The sequence below is a fragment of the Erythrolamprus reginae genome, chromosome 1, assembly GCF_031021105.1.
Source record: "Erythrolamprus reginae isolate rEryReg1 chromosome 1, rEryReg1.hap1, whole genome shotgun sequence".
Taxonomy (NCBI): Eukaryota; Metazoa; Chordata; class Lepidosauria; order Squamata; family Dipsadidae; genus Erythrolamprus; species Erythrolamprus reginae.
In genome coordinates this window covers 284091162-284116400 of record NC_091950.1, presented here as the reverse complement: position 1 = coordinate 284116400, position 25239 = coordinate 284091162, and the positions used below count along the sequence as shown (strand labels likewise).

The 25239-nt window shown below is 43.5% G+C and overlaps 2 protein-coding genes across 3 annotated transcripts in view; one reads left to right on the top strand and one right to left on the bottom strand.

Moving 5' to 3' along the window:
• The window catches only part of CEP162 (centrosomal protein 162), a 54945-nt gene extending 49721 nt beyond the window's left edge, over nucleotides 1–5224 (top strand). For both annotated transcript variants that reach the window (XM_070733151.1, XM_070733152.1), the window contains 3 exons: nucleotides 1154–1252; nucleotides 1854–1988; nucleotides 4134–5224. In XM_070733151.1, coding sequence (XP_070589252.1) covers nucleotides 1154–1252; nucleotides 1854–1988; nucleotides 4134–4343 — 444 coding nt within the window. In that variant the 3' untranslated portion in view covers nucleotides 4344–5224. The remainder of the gene's footprint in view (nucleotides 1–1153; nucleotides 1253–1853; nucleotides 1989–4133) is intronic.
• A 15122-nt stretch (nucleotides 5225–20346) lies between these two features.
• Nucleotides 20347–23691, bottom strand: MRAP2 (melanocortin 2 receptor accessory protein 2). Its single transcript, XM_070739096.1, has 3 exons — nucleotides 23562–23691; nucleotides 23371–23470; nucleotides 20347–20725 (listed from the first exon to the last, which is right to left on the bottom strand). Exons 1-3 carry the CDS (start codon nucleotides 23689–23691, stop codon nucleotides 20359–20361), a joined length of 597 nt encoding a protein of 198 aa, XP_070595197.1. The 3' UTR covers nucleotides 20347–20358.
• Nucleotides 23692–25239: the final 1548 nt, after the last annotated feature.

Below are 25239 nucleotides of genomic sequence, written 5' to 3'. Positions count from 1 at the left end.
GGCATATAAATCCAATAAACCTAAATAGGTTGTCTTCTCTCTCTCTTTCTCAGTTATTTGTCCTCTCTTCTTCTATCTGCATGAAATTCTGTCTGTAAAATATTTCTGCTTTGTTATCTGTATCCAATCTAAGTCTTTGTCCTTGCTATACTAACATTATACCTTCTGGAACCAACCATCAAAAATTCACTCCTCTTTCAATTAAGTTCTTAGTCTTAGTATAGCATACAGTACCTCACGTTTTATAGCAGCATTCCATCAATAGACTGAAACACCCATAATGGGAGAATGGTTTGTGAGGATAACAGAACTAGCAGAGATGGCAAAATTCATTTATTTAATTACAGAAATATCAATAACATTTATCAGTGATTGGAAATCCCTTATAGATTTTTTGTTGAAAAAGGAGTAAAATTAACCTATGATTTGTGTACTGAATCATAGTTTGTCAAGTTCTGTCTCTCTTGTGTCATCTTCATTCCATTTTTTAAAAAATGTTATGGGATTGAACAATTCAATTCAATTCAATTTATTAGATTTGCATGCCGCCCCTCTCCGAAAACTCAGGGCGGCTCACAACAATAATAAAAACAATATTCCAGCGAAAACAAATCTAATGCGGTTGGGGATTAGAAAGGATAATTGACGGGGAGGGGGGAGAAATTATGATGTAGCCTTAGAGGAATTAAAATATATAAATGTATTTATAACTATTATTGAAAAGATTAGAAGTCATTTCTTTATAATCTTTTCTTTCTTTTCCTTTTCCGTTTCCTTTTCTATTTCCTTTTTTATTTAGTATTCTTATTTTGTTTCTTTTCTAATATGTGTATCATTTTAATCTTGTTAAACATTTCTTCAATAAAAATTATGTTAAAAATATGGAATTGAAATTATTCTTTGCATGCTATCAGTTTTTAAGAAGAACAGCTAAGGGAACACAATTATTTTTTTCCAGTCTAATCAATGCGGATTCTTATTATTAAAGTGGAAGGGCTACACACCACAATATTTGTATGATAAAATTAAAATACATCATGTTGTGAGCTGCCCCGAGTTTTTAGAGAAGGGCGGCATACAAATCTAATAAATAATAATAATGTTGAAAGCTTAGAATAATCTAATCCTTGAGTATGTTTATGTCTTCCCATAGAGCCTTATTAAGTACCTTCAGCAGCAGGTTCATGAGATGCAAAAGGAGGAGGGAGCCCTTGTGGTTTCACAAAGGAGGGAGGCCATTCTTCAGAAGGAGGTAAATTGAAATCTAAAGTGTTCTAAAATAACTGCAGCAATTTGGGAATTGGTCCATGGTCATACGATCATGATTCAGGCACTTGGCAGTCAGGTCTCAGTTGCAACATTGCAGTGTGCCACAAATGTGTTCATCATTTGTGACTTCCATTGCCAGTTTCCAAATAAACAAAGTCAGTCGGGAAGCCAGAGGAAGTTGCAGATGGCAATCATGTGACTGCAAGAGGCTAGAACCATGCAAGATTTGACTAACGGTGGCATCTGTGATTGCCATAACTGCCATTTTAAAATGTCACAGTCATATTACGTCTCACTGTATGGGCACAATGCTTAGGGATTGAGTTGCTGGTTCCAAATGACCATTCTTAAATGAGATCTACCTGTATATATCTAGGTTAAGTTTAGTAGAACTTAATTATGGTGATACATGGAAGAGCACCAAAAAAAACCCGCCACCCTATAAATGTTGCATTATTTATTCTCCCACAAACAGAATCATGCTTTTATATGGTCGATACATATTTGCATAGGTTAAATAATTGAATTAATACTGATTAATTAGCTTAATTAAATGCTGGATCATTACATCAATTGCCTTCCAGATGGCAAAGTTATTGGAAGAGCTCAAAATAGCTACAGAGAACCAGAGTCCGGAGTTGAAACGCTTTTCATATCTGGAACGAAAAATAAGACAATTAGAATCCAGTTATGAACAGAGAGAGCAAGAACTTCAACAGGTAAGAAAACAAAGAATTATTAATCTTAAAACAAGAATAGTTTATAAGCCTTTCAGAATCACAGTAAATATTTTCTTTTAGATACTAATCTGTTGTGAAAACATGCAGAAATCATTAATTTGTACAATGAAAAATCATTATAAACATTATTGGTTTACAGTGATATGCAATAAACTATTCTTACTAGTAGAGTTCCTTCCATCAATGTAGTGGAAATACGTTGTTCCCTCTTCCATTATTCATCTCCCAAGTAGTTTGGAAAACTCCCAGGGTGTATTTGGGAGAAAAGTCAAGGAAAAATGGGAAGGTTATCAGTATCACAGTATCACTTGAGTAGTCCCATGCAGCAAAAGAAAAAAGAAAAAGTCTGGTTTCATTACAAGAAGCAGTCAAGTTCTAATTTAAAAATGTAGCTTGGATGGAGAATACTGTAAGTCCCTTCTGATTCTTTGATTTAATATAAAGGTTAAAATATTCAGTTATAGGCAGCCTGCAGCACTGGATTCTGAAAAGGACTAAATGACTGAGAGTGTTGCCCAGCTCCTGGGATTCAGTATCTGTCCTTGCAGTAGGGTGCATTCAAAAAGGTGTTTTGTTAATCCTCCCCTACCTCCTTCTTAGACACAAGAATGAGGATTTGGACACAAGGGGATTAAGGCCTTTCCAGGTGAGAGGTTAGAAGCTAGGAGACAAAAGCCTTCCTTCCCATTCCTTGCTAGTGCTCATTCTGCCAATAGCACCGTAGTCTTTTCTCAGTTCTAGTCAAGTCATTTGTGGCGTCTGTTATAAATTTGCCAATACAGTGTTCCCTCAATTTTCACGGGGGATGCGTTCCGAGACCCCCCGCGAAAGTCGAATTTCCGCGAAGTAGAGATGCGGAAGTAAATACACTATTTTTGGCTATGAACAGTATCACAAGCCTTCCCTTAACACTTTAAACCCCTAAATAAGAATTTCCCATTCCCTTAGCAACCATTTAGATTATTACTCACCATCATTATTTATTAAAGTTTATTAAAAAAATATTTATTAAAGGTGGATGAAGGTTTGGCAATGACATATGACGTGATCGGGCGGGGAAAAAACGTGGTGTAGGGAAAAACCGCAAAGTATTTTTTAATTAATATTTTTGAAAAACCGTGGTATAGACTTTCCGTGAAGTTTGAACCTGCGGAAATCGAGGGAACACTGTACGCTTCTTCCTCTGTCGAATTTTGTGTAGGTTTTCTTCATAATGAAGAGTCCAGAATTAAGGACTTTCAATCAATTCAAAGACTGTGTTTCATAGAATTTTTCCACCAAGAATTCGTTCTCAGAATTATTTTTTGAGACCAAATATGTTGCTAAGTCACCATTCTTCTAGAATCAGTGGGCCATCCCATCTTTTTTCATTTTGCAAAGATACTTGTAGGCAATATACTTCGGTACACATGAACTGAAGTGATTACAAGCCATGGGAGGTTTCTTTCAGAGAAACATCTGAATAACATACATTTTAAAAGAGTTTACCTTAGACCCCGTAGACTGGTACCATGAGGCATATCCTTTAGTGCAGTGTTTTTCAACCAGTGTGCCGTGGCACACTAGTGTGCCGCAAGACATGGTCAGGTGTGCCGCGAAGCTCAGAGAGAAAGAAAGAAAGAGAGAGAGAGAAAGAAAGCAAGAGAGAGAGAAAACAAGAAAAAGAAAGAGAGAGAGAGCAAGAGAGAGAAAGAAAGCAAGAGAGAGAGAGAAAGAGAGGGAGGGAAGGAGAGAGAGAGAAAGACATAGAGGGAGGGAGGGAGAGGGAGAGCAAAAAAGATAGGAAGGAAGGAAGAGAAAGAAAGAGGGATGGAGAGAGAGAAAGAGGAAGGAAGGGAGAGAAAGAGGGAGGGAGAAAGAAATAGAGTGAAGGGTAGGAAGAGAGAGAGAGAGAATTTTTTTGTCCAAACTTTTTTAGCACCCCCCCCCCCCCCCGCTCAATGTGCCCTAGGGTTTCGTAAATGTAAAAAAATGTGCCGCGGCTCAAAAAAGGTTGAAAATCACTGCTTTAGTGCAAGAATTGTTTTCAATTAAATTTTACTGTAATTGTTGCTGTAAGAATAAAACAGACTTGGAGATATCGATGAGCATGTATTTTGCAATAACTATTCTCATGCTGTACAGGTAATACAACAAACGCGGTACAATGCAGAAGTCGAACAGTTTCGGGAAACTGAGAAATGGAAGAAACTTGCTCTATTGAAGAATCAAGAACTGGAAAAATTCCGCATTGAACTTGATTCCATGTTAGATGTTCTACGGCAGTTGCAGAAGCAAGGTGTTATTATAACATCAGGTAGCTCAAATATGATGGAAAACGTTTGGAAAATTTGAACATTTGAGTTAATCAGAGACACTGAGAGTTCTAATAAAAATAGAAATAAGCTGAAATTCTGTAAAGGTCACTCACTGGTTAGTGTTTTTGATTTGGTCCAGATTTCTACTGTAAAAGTAGAATTTAAATATGATTTTTTTTATCCTTTCAGAATTTTCCTATTTTAAAATAAATGTATTTTACTAGACATTTTAGTAGATGTGATTAGACTTTGTAGACATTACCAGGGTTTTGTTTTGTTTTGTTTTACTTTAAAACAGTTCTGAAAAGCTTGGATGACACATAAATTGGAGATGATGGGGCATTGGTAACCATAGGGACAGAACATAATCATTGTTTTCACAAGTCTTGCCTTTTTTTGTTCTGGTCAACAAAAAACGATGGTGATTTCCAACAATTGCAGTAAAATTGAGGCATCATTTTTATTTGTGAAAATATTTAATTAAAAAAGCCCTACTCAGGTTTTATAATCTCTAATTGGATTCTTGTCCCATGAAGTCTTGCTAAATGCCTGAAATCACAGCTGGGTTAGTTGATTGTGGCCTAATCTGCTGCTCAACTAGAGCACTTAATGGTGGTATTCTGAGTGGATGTGGAGGAAGAGTAGAATAATATCTTCCCTTATTAATTACATGACTTTAGACCTTTATGGTCAAAGGCCAACTGTGTAAAATTATGTAACGTAATACAGCTCATTCAAGATAGAAACAATTCTTGCAGTCAAAGTCTACTGAATAGGGCTAAGCAGTTTTAAGATTAATATCAAAGTGTGATAGAAAAATACTGTGTATTGCATTCAGAGCAAAGAACAGTTAGCACAAGAGTAATTCATAAAATATTCTAGAATTTTATTTGGCTTTTATAAAATATTTGAAATGTTGTGTTGGCTATGTTTTTCAATAACAAATCAGCTTTGTTTATATTCACTCTCCTAAGAGACAAATTTTCCATTTACCATTCATTCCCACGCTGGTAAGCTCTCACCTTATTTTAATGCAGTTTTTCTCAATTATTTTCTGTTCTCCCCCGGAAGAAGTAAACATTTTGTGTCCCCTCAACTCTACAATCTGGGCCCCAATGGAATTTTAGTGTTAATATTTATTATTTTACTTATTATAAGCTGCAAGCAGACTTTGGCTGGAAGGCTGCTCTACCAACTTACCTGGGAGTAAGTCACACTGAACTCAGTGGAGCCTGTTTTCAGTTAGGCAGGTGTAGGCTACCATGGTTAGGGCCCTCTTTTGACATGGGGCCAGGCCAGTTTAATGAAGCCGATGTTTTGTGGTCACCAGCCTGGTTCATAAGTGACACCTCTGCAAGGCACTCACAGCGAATAGTGTGGCAGGAAGCTTTAGGATGCCTTTGAAGCTTTCGGCCAGAGAATGCTCTTCCTTGTCCAGCAGTAGGTTCGCCACACTATTCATGGCTACTGGGGCACCCGCCAAGAACCATAAGAACCTATACAGCTGCCCCACCCCGCCTGGCCGCCTTCTCTTCCAGGCTCGGAGCAGCGTGCAGCTGTGAGAACACTCCCCGTCTAGAGGAATCAATTGACAGGGACCACACATATTCCCCAGGGTCACATGCGCCCCTCTAGCATTGCTCCGTGCCCCCCCCCCCGTTTGAGAAGCACTGCTTTAATGATAGCATTGTCAGTCTCAGTTGCCTTTTTCTTCAAGTTGCCTTTTTCAGTTGCCTTTTTCTTCAGTCTCAGTGGTTTTTATTCAAGCAAGAAAGCAAGACTGAACCTGCTTTCCTTTCCCTTTCTACATATCTTTAGAAGAAAGCCCCAACCCGCAATCTGGGATCTCCCTCTTCGAGAAAAATAACCCTCTCCGTTGCCTCCAATGGTAGAGGAGAAGATAAAGACAGAAGCCTTCAAAAAGAACATGGCCACTGTCTCTTTAGAAAAGAATAATTCCGCTCCTGCCCCCTTGGTCCATTGGCAAGAGAGATGGAGTAACATAAGAGAAGGGGAGAGATTCATGGAAAGATTTTGGGTAATGCTAACCACAAGCAGCATTCTCCACTGCACTGGGAAGGAGAGTCCAACATGGGTAATTACCAATCCTATTGGTAGAGACTGAGTTAATTTAAATATTTAAATGCGAGGTAGCCACCGCCCCTTAGCAGCCCCCAATACCTCAGTTTTAAAAACTCAGTCTAAGTGTAGAGACTTGAGTTTTGTTCCTCTGTAATGAGGGAATAGTATAAAGAGTTAAAATAAGTTAAAATAAGAATCTGTAAATAAATAACCTGTTTAATGTTGTTTCTTCTATTCCTGACAGATCACAGAAGAAGAAGGATGGATTCTTGAAGGGGTCTCTGTCCTCCGTGGACACCACCCCCACCTTTATTCTCCCCGGGCTTCCCTTCCCTCAGCGGGTACCATGCCAATCGGGGAGCGACCCAGCCTGAGGTCACTGGCCTCAGCGGCCAAACCAGGCTGGTAGCCGAAGGTGAGGGGGTCCGTCCCCCTCACTGTGAGGCTTTTGAGACGACTTCGCGGCGAAGGAAAGGCCTTGGCAAGCCGCCAGCGCCTCTCAGCTGTTCGGCGGCGAAGAATAAAGCCGCCGCCGCCGCCGCGCCGCCGCCGGAATCGCCGCCTCCGAGTGCCTTGAAAGCCGCTGTGGTCGGCGAAGAAGGTTTTTTAAGGAGGAACGGTGTGCTCTTCCCTCCAGGGGGGTTTACAATAAGCCTCAGGAGAAGAGGAATGTTCGCGGGCCGCCATTTTGGAGCGATTTTCCCGCGCCCGCCATTGCTGTCAGGAGATTTTCCTGCAACCAATCAGCAGGCGGAGTACAGGCTACAGGGCGCATGTGTGGCCTTTATGAGGTGATTAGTCACCATTTTGGAGAGAGTTCTTTGTAAGGAGAACGTTCTTTCTGTGACTCTCGAGGCCTTGTTTGCTTAACTACTGTTAATTGTAAGTAGCATGGAAGATAAAATGCCAGAAAAAGGATCTTCCCCCAGCACAGTGCCCAAGGATAAGGGCAAGCCTAAGCCCAAAGAGAAGTCTAAGCCTTCCTCATCATCCCTTAAAGAGGCAGAGAGAAGGATTATGGCACTAGAGCAGAGGCTGGAGGCAGCCATCCTGACACCTAGGATTGCCTCGCCTCTCCCTGCGCAGTTGATGTTCCAGGCCAGGGATTTACAAGCTCCCCAGTTGGGTACAGTGGAGGCCTTGTCAGAAAGGGATTGGTCCCCAGAAAGGCAGTCTCCATTTCTGCCTCAGCCTGCTTATTCTGCACCAGGCCTTAGTCAACCTAGACCTGCTTCTGCTTCTGCTGCACATGCCTTTAAGAGTGGGCCTTCAGCAACCTTTACTCCCACTGCAGCTGGACTCAGAGTAAACCCTGATACCTGGCAACAGATGTCTCCAGCCTTGCAGGAGCTGGTTACAGATGCCTATTCACAGGGGATGGCAACAAGAGCACAGGATTCACGCCCTGTTCCATCTAGAAACCCTTGGTCAGTACCGCCCCTCTCGGGTATGGGGTCCTGGGTAGAGGAACCTCCCCAGTTGGAAGACACCGAGAAGGAGTATGACTTTTCTGATGACGAGACCGCTCCTGAAGCACCAGTTGTAGCAGGTCTCTTCAAGGCTTCCTTCTTTAAGGTGTTGCTTCATAAGGCTAAACAAACAGCGGACTTGCCAGGTCCTAGCAAGCCTACAGATTCCACTGAGGACCCCAAACCATCTACTGTCCTCTTTAAAGAACCCCAGCCTGAGACTGACCATGTGCCATCTTCAGACATTTTCATACAAGGCATTAAGCGTCCCTGGCTCACTCCAGCAGCTGCACAGGGACCTTCAGTCATGGAGCGTAAATTCTACACGCTGGATGACGATATGGAGAAATTATTGGAGTTTCCGCCCATTGATCAGCCTGTAATGACTCTAATTTCAAAGGCTTTAGTTCCTTCTGAGACTGGCGACAGCCTAAAACCAGAAGATAGAAAGGCGGAGATATTATTGCGTAAGTCTCACTTAATGGCCAGTTGGGGGTTTCGGGCAGCGGCGGCGGCCTCTTTTTTCAACCGGGCCTCTATAATATGGCTGCAAGAGGTTCAAGCCCGTCTAGGCCCAGAGGATGGCCGTTTAAGACAGGACATCAGTAAGCTGTTAGCGGCAGCTGAATTTTCCGCCGATGCCACCCTGCATGCGGCAAAGTTTTCGGCTCGGGGGATGGCGACCTCTCTGGCTTCCAGGCGACTTCTCTGGCTGAGGAACTGGCCAGCGGACCTCAAGTCCAAGTGGAACCTGGCTTCCTCCCCCTACCAAGGTGAGAAATTGTTTGGGGAGTCGTTGGATCCGGTCCTGATTGAAGATAAGGACAAACGGAAGTCCCTTCCCAGAGCGTACAGGCGGCAGGAGCGTCGTACTAATCCTTATAATCGTCGCCAGCCTTTTCGCTGGGATTCCTCATCGTCGGGGGGGCAGAATGTTAGGCCTTTTCAGCAGGGCCAGTATGGACAGTCATCCTTTCGGGTTGACCGTGCCCCATTTCCAGACCGACAGAGGGGGTATCAGCAGGCTAGGAGGCCATTCAGAGGAAACCAACGGGGCTTCAAACGCAACGCCAAGTGACTGTCATTCGCTTGCGCCCATAGGAGGCAAACTACAACTTTTCAGTGCCTCCTGGAGAAGTATCTCCACCGACAAATGGGCGCTAGCCACAATTGCTCAAGGGTTGCGTCTGGAGTTTCTTCAGCCCCCACCTCAACGTTATGTCCAGTGCCCGTCAACCCGCGATCCGTTGAAAAATCTTCATTTACAGCGGGAAATAGAACATCTTTTGCACATCAAGGCGATCGAGAGAGTGCCCGAGCATGCCAAAGGAACAGGGTTTTATTCCATCGTCTTCCTTGTACCAAAAGCTTCAGGAGGGTTCCGCATGATCCTCAATTTGAAATCTCTCAATGTCTTCATCCGGTATCGGAGATTTCGGATGCACTCTCTCCAGTCGATTCTCGCCTCTATTCGTCATCACGACTTTCTTTCGTCAATAGATCTGAAAGATGCTTACCTGCACATTCCTGTTTGGCCGGCTCATCGTCGTTTCCTCAGGTTCTGCCTCAACGGTACTCATTACCAGTACCGGGCAATGCCGTTCGGCCTGTCCTCTGCGCCTCGGACATTTACAAAACTAATGGACATATTGACGGCGCATGTCAGGGCCCGGTCTGTGCGGGTGATGGCATACTTGGACGACATCATCGTGATGTCCAAGTCACTGCCTCGAGCGCAGCACGACTTGACGCTCACACGGGAGGTCCTGGAGAGCCTCGGCTATACCATCAACGAGGAAAAGAGTCATCTGGTGCCTTCTACCAGCATCCAACATCTGGGGTCGATTATAGATACCACCCAGGACACGGTCTCTTTGACACCGGAACGGCTTCTCAACATTCGGCGACTGGTCAGCGACCTGTGTCGACATCATCAGGTCTCACTGGCCATGTTGTCCAAAGTACTCGGGACTCTGGTTTCAGCGATTGGAATCGTGCCATGGGCTCGATATCACATCAGGAAGCTCCAGTGGTTCCTGCTCCCGTACCAAAAGGTCAAGGTCAGTCATTCTCACCGGCAGGTGAGGATTCCAGCAGGCGTGAAACACTCTCTCAGGTGGTGGCTGTCCCCAGCCTTGTTTCGCGGCTCTCCTCTCCACAGTCGCGACCATCTGGTTCTGACTACGGATGCGAGTCTGTCGGGTTGGGGGGCGCACATGGGGTCCCATATGGCTCAGGGTTTATGGTCCCAGGAAGACCTAGCTCCTATCAATATCAACTTTCTGGAGCTCAGGGCAGTGTTTCTGGCACTTCAGGCCTTTTCCTCCTTGGTTCAGGGCAGAGACATACTGGTTCTAACAGACAATGTAGCAACCAGGGCCCATCTCAATCACCAGGGGGGCACGAAGTCACAGCGTCTAATGCTCGAGACTACAGCTCTCTTCGATTGGGCCGAACGTCATTTGTCTTCATTGAGAGCGGAGCACATTGCAGGGACCAGCAACGTGCAGGCGGACTGGCTGAGCAGAGCGACCATCGATCCTTCGGAATGGAGACTCGCTCCGGCTCTTTTCCACAGCGTAGTCCGCCGCTTCGGGGTACCATCAGTGGATCTATTTGCAACCCCGGCCAACGCCCAATTGCCCAGGTTTTATTCCCGGTTCACGACTCCAGGTGCGGAGGGGGTCAACGCCCTGTTGTCCCCCTGGCCCAAAGGCCTCCTTTATGCCTTTCCACCCACATGCCTGATTCAAAGAACGTTGGACAAGATGGTGCAGGAGGGAGCGGAGTTAATATTGATGGCTCCCCATTGGCCGAGACGCCCTTGGTTTGCCGACCTGATGGCCTTTTCGGTGTCCTCCCCGTGGAGGATTCCGGATTGCGAGATATCGTTATGCCAGGGGTCAGTGTGTCATCCGAACCCGCAGTGGTTCCAGCTGACCGCCTGGCACTTGAGAGGCTCAGGTTGACGAATCAGTGTATCCCGGACAATGTGGTTGATACTATGCAGGCCGCCCGTCGACCGTCTACGGTCCGGATTTACCAAGCTACATGGGCAGCCTTTTGTAGGTTTTGTTTAGAACAACGTGCTAACCCTCAAGAAGCTTCGGTCATTTTGGTGTTGCAGTTCCTACAAGCAGGTGTTGACAGAGGTTTAGCGCCAAATACATTGAAAAGACAAATAGCGGCCCTGGCAACCATTGTACAGGTACCGTTTTCCCGTTCACTAGCACAACATCCTTGGATACGGGAATTTGTTAAAGGAGCTGTCAATTCCCATTCTCCTCCGGTACATAGGTTCCCGACCTGGGATTTGACTCTCGTACTGAAAGCTCTTACTTCACCTCCCTTTGAGCCGCTCAGGACTATTTCACTTCGTCTGCTGACAATAAAGACTGCATTTCTTGTGGCAATCACTTCTGCGCGCCGAGTATCAGAATTGTCTGCTCTGTCCACTCGGTCAGATTTGTGTGTGTTCCACTCGGACAGGGTGGTACTTAGACTAGATCCGACCTTTATTCCCAAGGTCAACTCTGGCTTTCATAGATCGCAGGAGTTGGTCCTTCCTGATTTTTGTACTCATGGTCAACATCCGTTGGAGTTGAGGTGGCACAAGGTAGATGTTAGGAGGGCCTTAAAGATTTATATTAGGAGGACTGTTCAGCTTAGGAAGACTGACAGGATGTTTGTATCATTTGCTCAAGGATCTATGGGACTGGGGGTCTCATCTAAATCTATCAGTCGCTGGCTTAAGGATTGTATTGCAGAAGCGTACAAAGCCAGGTCTCAATCGCCTCCGGCGGGCGTAACTGCGCATTCCACCAGAAGTGCGGCCGCGTCTGCCGCATGGAATACTCAAGCATCTATTGAGGACATTTGCAAGGCAGCGACTTGGGCTTCGCCTACAACCTTCATCCGTCATTATAGACTGGACTCGGTTGCCTCGGCTGAAGCTTCCTTTGGGAGACGTGTGTTGCAGAGGGTTTGTTCCTCTCCGTCGACCGTGGCACAGCCTTTTCCCTCCCAAGGGATGTGAACTTTGGTATATCCCATGTTGGACTCTCCTTCCCAGTGCAGTGGAGAAGAACCGTTGTACATACCTGAACGGTCTTCTCGATGCACTGGAAGGAGAGTCCAAACCCACCCGGCGTAGTGGCCAGGTCGCCGGAGTATTTGGGTTGCGAGGTTTATATGTTAATTGTTATATGGTTAAAGTTCAATAAATCGTGTTACCTCTATACTGTCTTCGTTTTTAAAACTGAGGTATTGGGGGCTGCTAAGGGGCGGTGGCTACCTCGCATTTAAATATTTAAATTAACTCAGTCTCTACCAATAGGATTGGTAATTACCCATGTTGGACTCTCCTTCCAGTGCATCGAGAAGACCGTTCAGGTATGTACAACGCTTCTTCTCATTAAATGAGAAAGGAATGATAATTAGAACTGAAATATAGCCAGATGGTGTTGATAAACGAAACTCATCCAGTTCTTGCATAGAAGCGGTAACAGCCAACACAACCTTAAGGGAAGTAAGTAAGCTTTTCAGGATTTAGAAACTGCCTCCGTGACAAAGGGTTCAGTTCAGCAAGCATTTCCAGCGGCTGAAAGAAATTCTATCAGTTGGCTTCTTTACAGTGGCGATGCCATTAATGGACCTGAAAGAACTGGTTAGGGATAGATTGCCTTGGAGAACATCTATGTGGTCGCAAGGGATCAAAAATGACTGGATGACACCTCATCAAAGAACAAATGTGAAGTAATCTGCAATGCAGCTTCTGTCCTTCTAATGGGTGTTGAATTACACTCTCCCAAAAAGTTCTGGCATTCAGACCTGTGTGATGTTGAGAGCCAAGAATCACCATCATCTTTCTGGTCTAGCTACATTCCTTTTTTGTAATGACTAAATATAATATATTTCATTATTGATCAGGGTTCTGGGCATGTTATTTAACCAACGTAAGTACCACATTTCCAAGGCAATTCATTGACTTCCACTAATTTGTAGCCTTAGGGCAATTTTACATTGTAGCATTTTGCTCCTTGTCTCCTGGGTTGATGCCAGTTGGCTATGAAACCAGACTAACCACTGCCGGGCTATCAAGTCATAGCAACAAAGCCAGGTGTTCTGTCTACCCAAAGTTGCCTTGGCCCCAATTTTGATTCGTTAGCTCAATGTCTGTGGAGATTCTCAGTCATCCAGGTTATGGTTGTCCCGAAGGTGCTTTTTAAAGAGGTAACTGGATTTACTTGTTGCCTCTTGAAAAAGGACCTTTGAGATTCATTCATTTCAATTCATGGTTGGGTCTTTGATGGCTCATGTCTGCATGAGTAAAGAATATCCATGCATTTGGGAGGGACTTTCAAAGTCATCTAGTCCAACTTTTTGCTCAGTGCAGGAGACTGTGGCTGACCATTCATTGCCCCTTAAAGTACTGACAAGGTGATGGGAACACCTGTGTATTTTACCATTATTGTCACTTAAGCCAGAATGTGTTTTGTTCAGTCTTTCAGCTTCATCCAAAGAGATAATTTCTACCAGCATTTAGTTAGCAAGACCCACTAAGAGAATTGTCAACAAGCCAAAAACATAACAGGATTCTAATCTGGAAGTCCAGTAGCCATTTGTGATGTTGAGAAAAGGGAGGGATTGGGGGAGAAATTAGTCCTCATTTATTTATTTGTTCGTTCATTTAATATGATATCTATTTTGGCAGCTTACAGTATAATAAAAACATGAAAAATTGACAAAGAATTTCAATTTGTTCCTTTGTTCTGATTTTTTGTTTTCTGTCGTTAGGAAAAGATTTGGGGTTTATTTGTCCCTTGCTATACTTTTTCCCACAAGAGATTGTACCGTGGGAGAAGGGCTAACAACATCAGGGGGAGGAGTTAAAAGAGACATCAGCTCAAAATCGTTACATAACCACAAGTGTGCCGGCCTTTGCTTAGGAAGTTTCCCCATTCATAAGCTTTTAGCAATAAATCTGTTCATTTGAGCCTTCATGTGTGGACCTGGTTTTTCACATCCAACATTAAACACCACAGAGTTTAGTTTAGTTTAGTTTAGTTTAGTTTATTTAGATTTGTATGCCGCCCCTCTCCAAAGACTCGGGGCGGCTAACAACAATAAAAAACAATGTAACAAATCTAATATTAAAAAGTAATCTAAAAAACCCCAATTTAAGAGACCAATCATATCAACAAACATACCATGTATAAATTCTATAAGCCTAGGGGGGAGGGGAAAAAAAATTCAATTCCCCCATGCCTGACAACACAGGTGGGTTTTAAGGAGCTTGCGAAAGGCAAGGAGGGTGGGGGCAACTCTGATATCTGGGGGGAGCTGGTTCCAGAGGGTCAGGGCCGCCACAGAGAAGGCTCTTCTCCTGGGTCCCGCCAAATGACATTGTTTAGTCGACGGGACCTGGAGAAGGCCAACTCTGTGGGACCTAACCGGTCGCTGGGATTCGTGCAGCAGGAGGCGGTCCCGGAGATATTCTGGTCCGGTGCCATGAAGGGCTTTATAGGTCATAACCAACACTTTGAATTGTGACCGGAAACTGATCGGCAACCAATGCAGACTGCGGAGTGTTGGAGTAACATGGGCATGCCTTGTCCTTCCATTCCCACCATCACCAAGCACCCCTGCCTCTGTCCTTCCATTTCCTTGCTTTTGTACTTCTCTACCACTTATTTTCACCAATGGAGCTCTGGAAGCAGCAGTTAATAATAGTCATACCTGAAGGGTTTTGCTGGAGATGATTTCGGTAATTGAATGGCAGGCCACTTTAGCTATAAGCCCACTCCAGTTCCAAATGGATGGGATGAACAAGGAAATATGCAAGGAAATAATCAGTTTCACTTGTCTACCAGTGAATGGTTTAAAAAACAACATATCACGAGTCTGCCAGTAGGATTAAAGAAAGAATGAATTTGTCAGGCAGAAGCCATTTTAGTTGAGTCCTTTGGCCTGCCACATTTTATGCTAGTTTAAAATATATTCTTAGCTGTGGGAATTTGGGAGGGGTAGTTGCATGAAGGATGTCTGCATGTGGCCATAACAAATTCCTTCTTGATGGTCAAGGTCATCCTTTGTCTTTGCACTTCTGCACCTGCAAAGGAGATGGGGAGTTGCTGCTAAATTGGCAGATGAAGATTGGTTGATGTGATGGATTTGAGGATGTTGGGACACCTTTCAACTGGATGGAGAAAGTCCCCTGGGGCCTCAGATTTGGGTTTCTCTCAGATGTGCCAACATGGCTCTGCTAATAAATTGGAACTTTGAGGAATACTTAGCCTCGGACTTTGATTTAATTTTCGATGCTATTTGGAATCCTGACATAATTTCTCATAGTACTATATATCAACATCTTCGAAGAAACCCATGTAAAGTCTGAGAAGTGCCTCACAAAACATAATGAGGCGCAGACTTATATGGAACTTTCTTTTCCAATGCAGAATCCCCAGAATAGGAACCAGCGACATATTGGAAGGAGTTGACTGACAACCCTATAAAGTGACCAGTCAGAGAAGACTCATTGCCTAGAATGGAACCAGACTGTTGTGGATAAGCTGGTGGAGGGAGAGAGATCTGTTCTTCCCAACATGGTCACTAAAGCATTGCCTTATTGTAATTAATAGAAGTGAGCAGAGGTGCCCTTGGTGCTAAATGCAATGCAACTCAAATCCCACTTTAAACTGAGCTACTGCTTGGCTTAGTGGCTAAAACACTGAGCTTGTCAATCAAAAGGTTGACAGTTCAGTGGTTCTAATCCCTAGTGCCCTGTAATGGTGTGAGTTCCTGTTACTTATCCCAGCTTCTGCCGACTTAGCAGTATGAAAGCACATAAAAAATAGGGACCACTTTTGGTGGGAAGGCACCAGGGTTCTGTGCACCTTTGGCCTTTAGTCATGCTGGCCACATGACCACGGAGACGTCTTCGGACAGCGCTGGCTCTTCAGCTTTGAAACAGATTAGCACTGCCCCCTAGAGTCAGGAATGACTCGCACATATGTGCGAGGGGAACCTTTTATCTTTAGTGCTTGGCTTGAGCAGTCTTACAAGAATAAATAAGAATCAAGTATTTTTGAAGCCATCAGGCTTGAGAGGTTATATGTATTATACAAGGGTCGCCCAGAAAGTAATGCACCACATTTTTTTTCTTCAACGATTATTTATTGAACACAATTTATTATTATTTATTTATTTATTTACTTATTTATTATTTGGATTTGTATGCCGCCCCTCTCCGAAGACTCGGGGCGGCTCACAACAGGTGAAAAAACAATCCAATACATAATCCAATTAATTAAAATATTAAAAGTTTTTTAAAAGAACCCTATACTAACATACACACACACAAGCATACCATGTATAAATTCAGCGGGCCCAGGGGGAGATGTTTAGTTTCCCCATGCCTGATGGCAAAGGTGGGTTTTGAGAAGTTTACGGAAGGCGGGAAGAGTAGGGGCAGTTCTGATCTCCGGGGGGAGTTGGTTCCAGAGAGTCGGTGCCGCCACAGAGAAGGTTTAAGTTTAAGTTTAATCAGATTTGTATGCCGCCCCTCTCCGCAGACTCGGGGCGGCTCACAGCAACAGCAATACAAAACAAATCCAATATTAAATTAATTTTAAGAACACCACAAGTTAAAAACCAATCATACACACTAGCATACCATACACAAATTTTATAAGCCTAGGGGGAAGGAACATGTCAATTCCCCCATGCCTGACGACAGAGGTGGGTTTTAAGGAGCTTACGAAAGGCTAGGAGGGTGGGGGCAACTCTGATATCTGGGGGGAGTTGATTCCAAAGGGTCGGGGCCGCCACAGAGAAGGCTCTTCCCCTGGGTCCCGCCAAACGACATTGTTTAGTTGACGGGACCCGGAGAAGGCCAACTCTGTGGGACCTAACTGGTCGCTGGGATTCGTGCGGCAGAAGGCGGTCCCGGAGATATTCTGGTCCGGTGCCATGAAGGGCTTTATAGGTCATAACCAACACTTTGAATTGTGACCGGAAACTGATCGGCAGCCAATGCAGACTGCGGAGTGATGGTGAAACATGGGCATACCTGGGTAAGCCCATGACTGCTCTCGCAGCTGCATTCTGCACGATCTGAAGTTTCCGAACACTTTTCAAAGGTAGCCCCATGTAGAGAGCATTACAGTAGTCGAACCTCGAGGTGATGAGAGCATGAGTGACTGTGAGCAATGAGTCCCGGTCCAGATAGGGCCGCAACTGGTGCACCAGGCGAACCTGGGCAAATGCCCCCCTCACCACAGCTGAGAGATGGTTTTCTAATGTGAGCTGTGGATCGAGGAGGACGCCCAAGTTGCGGACCCTCTCTGAGGGGGGCAATAATTCCCCCCCCAGGGTAATGGACGGACAGATGGAATTGTCCTTGGGAGGCAAAACCCACAGCCACTCCGTCTTATCCGGGTTGAGCTTGGGTCTGTTGACACCCATCCAGGCCCCAACAGCCTCCAGGCACCGGCACATCACTTCCACCGCTTCGTTGACTAGGCATGGGGTGGAGATGTAAAGCTGGGTATCATCCGCATATTGATGATACCTCACCCCATGTCCTTGGATGATCTTGCCCAGCGGTTTCATGTAGATGTTGAATAGCAGGGGGGAGAGGACCGACCCCTGAGGCACCCCACAAGGGAGAAACCTAGGAGCCGACCTCTGACCCCCCACTAACACCGACTGCGACCGGCCAGAGAGGTAGGAGGAGAACCACTGGAGAACAGTGCCTCCCACCCCCAACCCCTCCAGCCGGTGCAGAAGGATACCATGGTCGATGGTATTGAAAGCCGCTGAGAGGTCAAGGAGCACCAGGACAGAGGATAAACCCCTGTCCCGGGCCCGCCAGAGATCATCCATCAACGCGACCAAAGCGGTTTCCGTGCTGTAACCGGGCCTGAAACCCGACTGTTGGGGACCTAGATAATCGGCTTCTTCCAAGGACCGCTGGAGCTGGAGTGCCACCACCTTCTCAACAACCTTCCCCATAAAGGGAAGGTTGGAGACTGGACGATAGTTATTAAGTACGGCTGGGTCCAGGGAGGGCTTCTTGAGGAGGGGCGCACGAGCGCTTCTTTATAGAGTGATGGAAAAACTCCCCTCCCCAAGGAAGCGTTGGTAATCTCCTGGGCCCAGCTCCGTGTCACCTCCCTGCTGGCCAAAACCAACCAGGAGGGACACGGATCCAGTAAACAGGTGGCGGAACTCACAGCTCCAATGGCCTTGTCCACTTCATCAGGTGTCAACAGATCAAACTCTTCCCAGACAGGTGGACAAGTACGTGCCCCAGTCACCTCGACTGACTCGTTGTCAGTCAACTCTGTCTTACAATTGGAGTCGAGGTTGGCCCGGATCTGAGCGACTTTATCAGCGAAAAACGTGTTAAAATCCTCGGCACTACTCTGCAAGGGCTCCCCAACTCCCCCCTGGTTAAGAAGGGAGCGGGTCACCCTAAACAGAGCGGCCGGGCGGGATTCCGCTGATGCAATCAAGGCGGCATGGTACGCGCATCTTGCCGCCTTGAGCGCCACTTTGTAAGTCTTAATAAAAGCTCTTACAAGTGTTCGATCGGATTCAGACCTACTCTTCCTCCATCGCTTCTCTAGACGTCTCTTTTGGCGTTTCAACTCCCGGAGCTCCTCGTTGAACCATGGGGCTCTACGGGGTCTAGCACCGCGGAGAGGTCGCAAAGGCGCAATCCAGTCGAGAGCCTCCGCAGCAGCCGTATTCCAGGCCTCCGCAAGAGACTCCGCCGAACTGTGGACGAGTGCCTCTGGAATAACCCCAAGCGCCGTCTGAAAGCCCTCTGGGTCCATCAGGCGTCTGGGGCGGAACATCTTAATTGGTTCCGCCTCCCTGCGGGGAAGGATTGGAGCCAGGAAGTCAAGCCGTAGTAGGAAATGAAATTACACACAAGAAAGTAGGATGTTTCTTCTATTTTTCCACGTAATCTCCATCCCGTTCTATGGCCTTCCTCCAGCGAGACGCAAGGGCGTGTATGTCCTGTCGGTACCACTCCTTCTACTGGTCACGAAGCCATTTCTGCACTGTGCAAATCACCTCTTTGTCATCCTCAAAATGTCTGTTGCGACTAACCGTACTTCTGTCAACTGCAGATTCTCCATAAACTGCACAAACATTTGTGAATGTTCCCAACAAGTTTCTTTCTCTGCAGTGAGAAATTCAATGATGGCACACTACTTGTAACATACATCACTTACAGACACCATTTCGAAACACTGCTGCAGCTACACCATCTGTGTGAAGAAATGCAAAATGTACACACGCACTCCTGACAATTCAAATAATGTCTAAAGTTTCACATTTGTACCATTACTATAGGCTGAGAAAAAAATGTGGTGCATTACTTTCTGGGCGACCCTCGTAAGTTATGATTATGCATCCACACAAGTTTCTTATTTTTTAATAAAAAGGCAAAAGCTGTATTCTGGAATAAGTACAATCTTTGTTTTATTGCTCTTAGTTTCACTCTTGTTGGGAATATCTGGTACAGTATAATGAGCAATAAGCACAGTAACAGCCATCCATCTATTTCTATAAAGTAGAATATGACTCTAAGACATTGAAAACTTGGATTTCATCAAGACATTTGACTGCATCACATTATAGTACTTTATAAATGCTACTTTACCTGCATCGGTGCAGAAGAGTGAATGCAAGCATTTTAACACAGGGCTTAAATCGGTAATGGTGAGGTGGTTTATTTCAGAATATGACTACACCCGATTTCTTCAACATTAGATTTTTTTTTTTACATTAGCCTGTTTAAATTCAGCACATATGTTCTAAGAGAATTGTGGAATTTAAAGACTCCACAGAATTTGATAGAATGCTTTTCTTTGTATGGGGTTTAACAGAATCTCACTGTAACTTCTAACTTGTTTTTCTAAAGCAGTGGTCCCAGCGATGGGCTCCTACGGGAACGGTCAGGAACGCAGTTCCGGTAGCAAAATTTGGAGTTCCACCACAGAGCACCCAATTTGCACTGAAAGATGTTGAAACAAAATGCATAAGCCACGCCCACAGTGTGGTAGTAAAAATTTGGGTAGCCCATCATTGAGCGGTCCCCAAACTTTATAGCTTTAAGGACCAGCCAGAGAGAGGGAGAAGGGCGGTTGAGCGCAATAGAGCTATGTACACATGTTTGCCCACTACGTCCGTGGCCCAATTCCAAACAGGCTAAGACTTGGTAGTGGGCCATTGCTGGGGTTTGGGAACCCCTATTCTAAAGAATAAAATATGTAAATTATAAACATGGGACCTTAAGCAGGAAATGCATTCCAAACCAATCCCTTGTCATGCACTAAACTAAAGCAGTCTCATTAGGCAAAGTCCTGAAACCCATAAAGGTAAGATGGGATGGGAAGGCAAGAAAAAAGGCTATTCTCTTTTAATGGACATCCGAAGAGAACGATACTACCAGCTGCAAGCTTAGACATTTTGCACAAGTTTTCTTCAGTCAAGAATCTGGCAAGAGACTTGACTCACTGGTTTGTTCTCCAAAATGATAGACGGCTCAGAAATTAACAAGTCGTCTTCACCCAGAGAATCATAATTCACAAAGTTGGGAATGTTGAATTTTGTATGGCAGTTCCGCTCCTCTTCCAGTCGTCTACCGTTCTCAATTACTTCTGGGAAGTAGATTCTAGTGTCCAGAACAGGCACTTGGTGACACTGCTTGGTTCTATCCGTATCCTCGAGTTCATTGATGTAGCAATGGAGAAATAGTTGCTGCGAAAAAGTTCGCTCAGAATCCAGTGGTTGTCGAAAGTCAGCTACAAAGTTGTTTGTGCAAAGTTTTTTCTCAGAAGAATTGATACGCCTATGAAACAAAGACAGAGGAACAATGGATAAGAAATTTAGTATAGTATCATTTATGTGCACAGTGTTAAAACAGGAAGTGCAAAAATATATTAATATTTGTTAATTAATTGGAATTATTCACTGCCATTCTTCCAGGAACTCATGGTGGCCATGTCACGTTCCCTTCATTTTTCCCCCCAACAATCCTGTTAGATAGGATCTGCTAATTATTATTATTATTATTATTATTATTATTATTATTATTATTATTATTATTATTATTTAGATTTGTATGCCGCCCCTCTCCGGAGACTTGGAGCGCTTCACAACAGTTACAGCAATATAACAAATCCAATAATTAAAAAAACATCTAAAAACCCATCATTAAAACCATACAACACAATCATACCATACATAAATTATATGGGTCCAGGGGTGTCTCAGTTACCCTATGCCTGGTGACATAGGTTTGTCTTCAGTAGCTTACGAAAGGCAAAGAGGGTGGGGGCGGTTCTAATCTCCGGGGGGAGTTGATTTCAGAGGGCCGGGGCCACCATAGAGAAGGCTCTTCCCCTGGGCCCCGCCAGACGACATTGTTTAGCCGACGGGACCCGGAGAAGGCCAACTTTGTGGGACCTTATCAGTCACTGGGATTCATGCGGCAGAAGACGGTTCCAAAGTGCAAGCCGCATTGACGAGACATGGGCAAATCTAGGGAGTCCCACTATAGCTCTCGCGGCCACATTCTGCACAATCTGAAGTTTCCGAACACTCTTCAAAGGTAGCCCCATGTAGAGAGCGTTACCTGTGCTATTTTAAACAGTTGTTCTCACTTAACATTTGCTCATTCAGGGACCGTTCAAAGTTCTGATGATGCTGAATGAGAAATCCTTCCTAGTTGTGGCTGTTTGCAGGGCCCCTGCAATCATACAACCACTGTTTTTTACTTTCCCCGTTGGCTTCTGACAAATTCAATGGGGAAGACAGCAAGAAATTGCAGATAACAATCAAGTCTGTGGATTTGCCTAAAGATGACAACTGAGACTGCTGGAACTACTACTATAAGTTGGCATTGTCAAGGTGATGTGCCTTACAACCACACTGCTTAGTGACTAGGTTCCCAGCCCCAAGTACAGTTGGTAAGTAAGGACTACCTGAGTATTGAAAATAGATAATATTTCTCTAACTGTTGTTAGCCGCCCCGAGTCTACGGAGAGGGGCGGCTTACAAATCCAATGAAATGAAATGAAATGAAATGAAATAATATTCTCTCTTTTTTTAATAAAAAAGGAATTTTATTTCAAATATATACATTTAAAAGGACATTTTTCTCGATCATAGCATCTTTACATTCATCATCAAAACAGGCAAAAAAGGTAAGAGAAAACCATAGACAAGACAAAAACAAACTCTACATAACCCACCCCACCCCTGCTGTGTCATTGACAGCTTAGTTCAAACTCATCTGTTTATTATACGGTGAATACTACCAGCGGATATTAACCAAATTTCAAGTACTGTATTTTGTATTTCTTCAATCCTTTTTTTCCTATCTACTCTCACGTATAGTCAGTTATTACAAAATTCTTAAGTAAATCTAATATTTTAAAACTTTTTAAACTTATTCATAAATCCTTTATACAGCTTCCTTTTTTCCCCTTTTGTCAAGCCATTCGTAAAATTATCTCCATATTTCATAGTACAGTACTTCGTATTTTCTTGGTCCTTAAGCTCCATTGTCATCTTATCTGCTTCTGCACAATAAATAATTTTTTTAATCAAGCTTCTTTCGTTTGGTAGTGTTTCCTGTTTCCAATATTGTGCTATGTTTATCTTTATTGCTGTTATTATATGCTGAATTAAATAGTAGTACAATGTCCCCCCGATTTTCGCGGGTTCAAACTTCGCGAATAGCCTATACCACGGTTTTTCAAAAAATATTAATTAAAAAATACTTCGCAGGTTTTTTTCTATACCACGGTTTTTCCTCCCCAATGACATCATACGTCATCGCCAAACTAATAATTTTTGCAAATAAATAACAAAAAATAATTATTATTGTTAATATATAATTATGTTTATAAATATCAGGATCACTAAGTGTCTTATTCAACGGTGGGTATCAGTAATAATGATGAGTAAATGATTGTTAAGGGAATAGGAAATGGTAATTTAGGGGTTTAAAGTGTTAAGGGATGGCTTGTGATACTGTCCATAGCCAAAAATTGTGTATTTACTTCCGCATCTCTACTTCGCGGAAATTCGACTTTTGCGGTCGAGGGAACACTGTACTCTATTTTCCTGGGTTTTTTCTAATATTATCTAATATTTCTCTAATATTATCAATTTGCAATTCTTAGTGTTCTGAGTGAAAAGTCTCTCTCTTGCTCAACTCTTCCAGCATCATGTATAGTGTGTTTCAATAAATCCTAATAAACAAGGGCAACATTTATATTTTTATGTAGAATAAAGTACATATATTTGTTATGCAATATTTAGATTTAAGTGTGAACATAGCGTTTCTGGCATTAGCAGTATACTTTTTGGAACTCTTCTTAAATAGCAGTACAAGTTGGCTGTTTGGTCCATGGAAATATAAATCCCTGAGCCATTTGCTCAAAAACAAAAAGATGATGGTTTTTCAATGCCAGCAGCAGAACTTACTCTTGGTGTGGTACTCCGGTCTTTGTCAGCAAGGTCAGCACGAAAAACATAAAAATGACAAAGACGGCAAGGCCGACCCAAAATCCAATCACAATGGAATCTGTAATGGAGAGGGGAGGGAATGAGTAACTTTATAATTGAGAAGGAGCAAAAGAGGAATTGGACACAGAAAGCATCTGGACAAGACTTACATTTGTGAGCCTTGAGGTCTTCAAAGGAAACTGGGTCATATTCATAATACTCATATTCCCAGGTATAATCAGAATGAGATAATAAGGCATGTTGGGATGTTTTGTTGGAAATATAGTGAGGTTCCGTCATCTCCAACCTGACAATACATAAATAGAAACATAGAAACATTGAAGTCTGACGGCAGAAAAAGACCTCATGGTCCATCTAGTCTGCCCTTATACTATTTTCTGTATTTTATCTTAGGATGGATATATGTTTATCCCAGGCATGTTTAAATTCAGTTACTGTGGATTTATCCACCACGTCTGCTGGAAGTTTGTTCCAAGGATCCACTACTCTTTCAGTAAAATAATATTTTCTCATGTTGCTTTTGATCTTTCCCCCAACTAACTTCAAATTGTGTCCCCTTGTTCTTGTGTTCACTTTCCTATTAAAAACACTTCCCTCCTGGACCTTATTTAACCCTTTAACATATTTAAATGTTTCGATCATGTCCCCCCTTTTCCTTCTGTCCTCCAGATTATACAGATTGAGTTCATTAAGTCTTTCCTGATACGTTTTATGCTTAAGACCTTCCACCATTCTTGCAGAATAAAGCAATCTCAATGTCAACCTGCTTTATATCTTATGATATCTCAGCTTTCTACCTACTTTTTTCAATGGCTGATAGTAGCAATAGCAATAGCACTTAGACTTATATACCTTCTCCTAGTGCTTTTAAAGCCCTCTCTAAGCTGTTTTACAGAATCAGCATATTGCTCCCAACAACCTGGATCTACATTTTACCCGCCTTGGAAGGATGGAAGGCTGAGTCAACCTTGAACTGGTCAGATCTGAACTGTCAAACTGCAGCTAGCAGTCAGTTGAAGTAGCCTGCAGTGCTGCACTAACCACGGCACCACTTCAGCTCTATTGCAAAGATAAGGATTTATCTACTCTTTCCAATTTATTGCTAATGTAGCTAAATTCAGCAATGTCTTAGCTACAGAACAGGTGAATCTCAAATTTAGTCAATTTTATGTTCAATGTGAGATGCAGACCAGCACTCCGCGTATAAAAAACTAAATGCCATATTTATTCTGAGTTGTGAAGAGTTGACATCAGCCCTTCAAACTAGATTAGATCAGAAAAGAGACCATCACAAGAATTTTTGAAACTCTACGATCAGAAGATAAAATAATAGAATATTGAAAACCTGACACCAATTCTCTCCTCTTCCATTTTGCTGTTTTTGAATGAAAGTCAGATAATGGGGGGGGGGGGGTTTCCTACTAGAAGATCATCAAATCTTCTAGTTACCAAGTTGAGCTTCTGAAATTTGATAAGTGATAATAATGCTCAGCAGGGCAAGGAAAAAAAGAATAGGTGGAAGGAAGAAGAAAGCAGAAAAGGAACAAATCTCATAAAGTCTTCTCTGAGCATTAATACAGTCTCATTACCTATCCCACAGCTTTCATCAGAGACACGTTCAAGTGGAACCCATTCCACTGGAAGAGAAGTTCTGGAGAAAAATCTAGAATTGTTTTCTTCTCGTAGGCATTTTTCCTCTTTAATACAGCATCGCCACTTCTTGTATCTCAAACTTTCCCTTTCACAGATTCCTTATCGCACTTCTCCATATACAAGATCATCTTGCCCTCTTTTGCCAACCTTGTTTTAGCAAATTTATCCATGGGG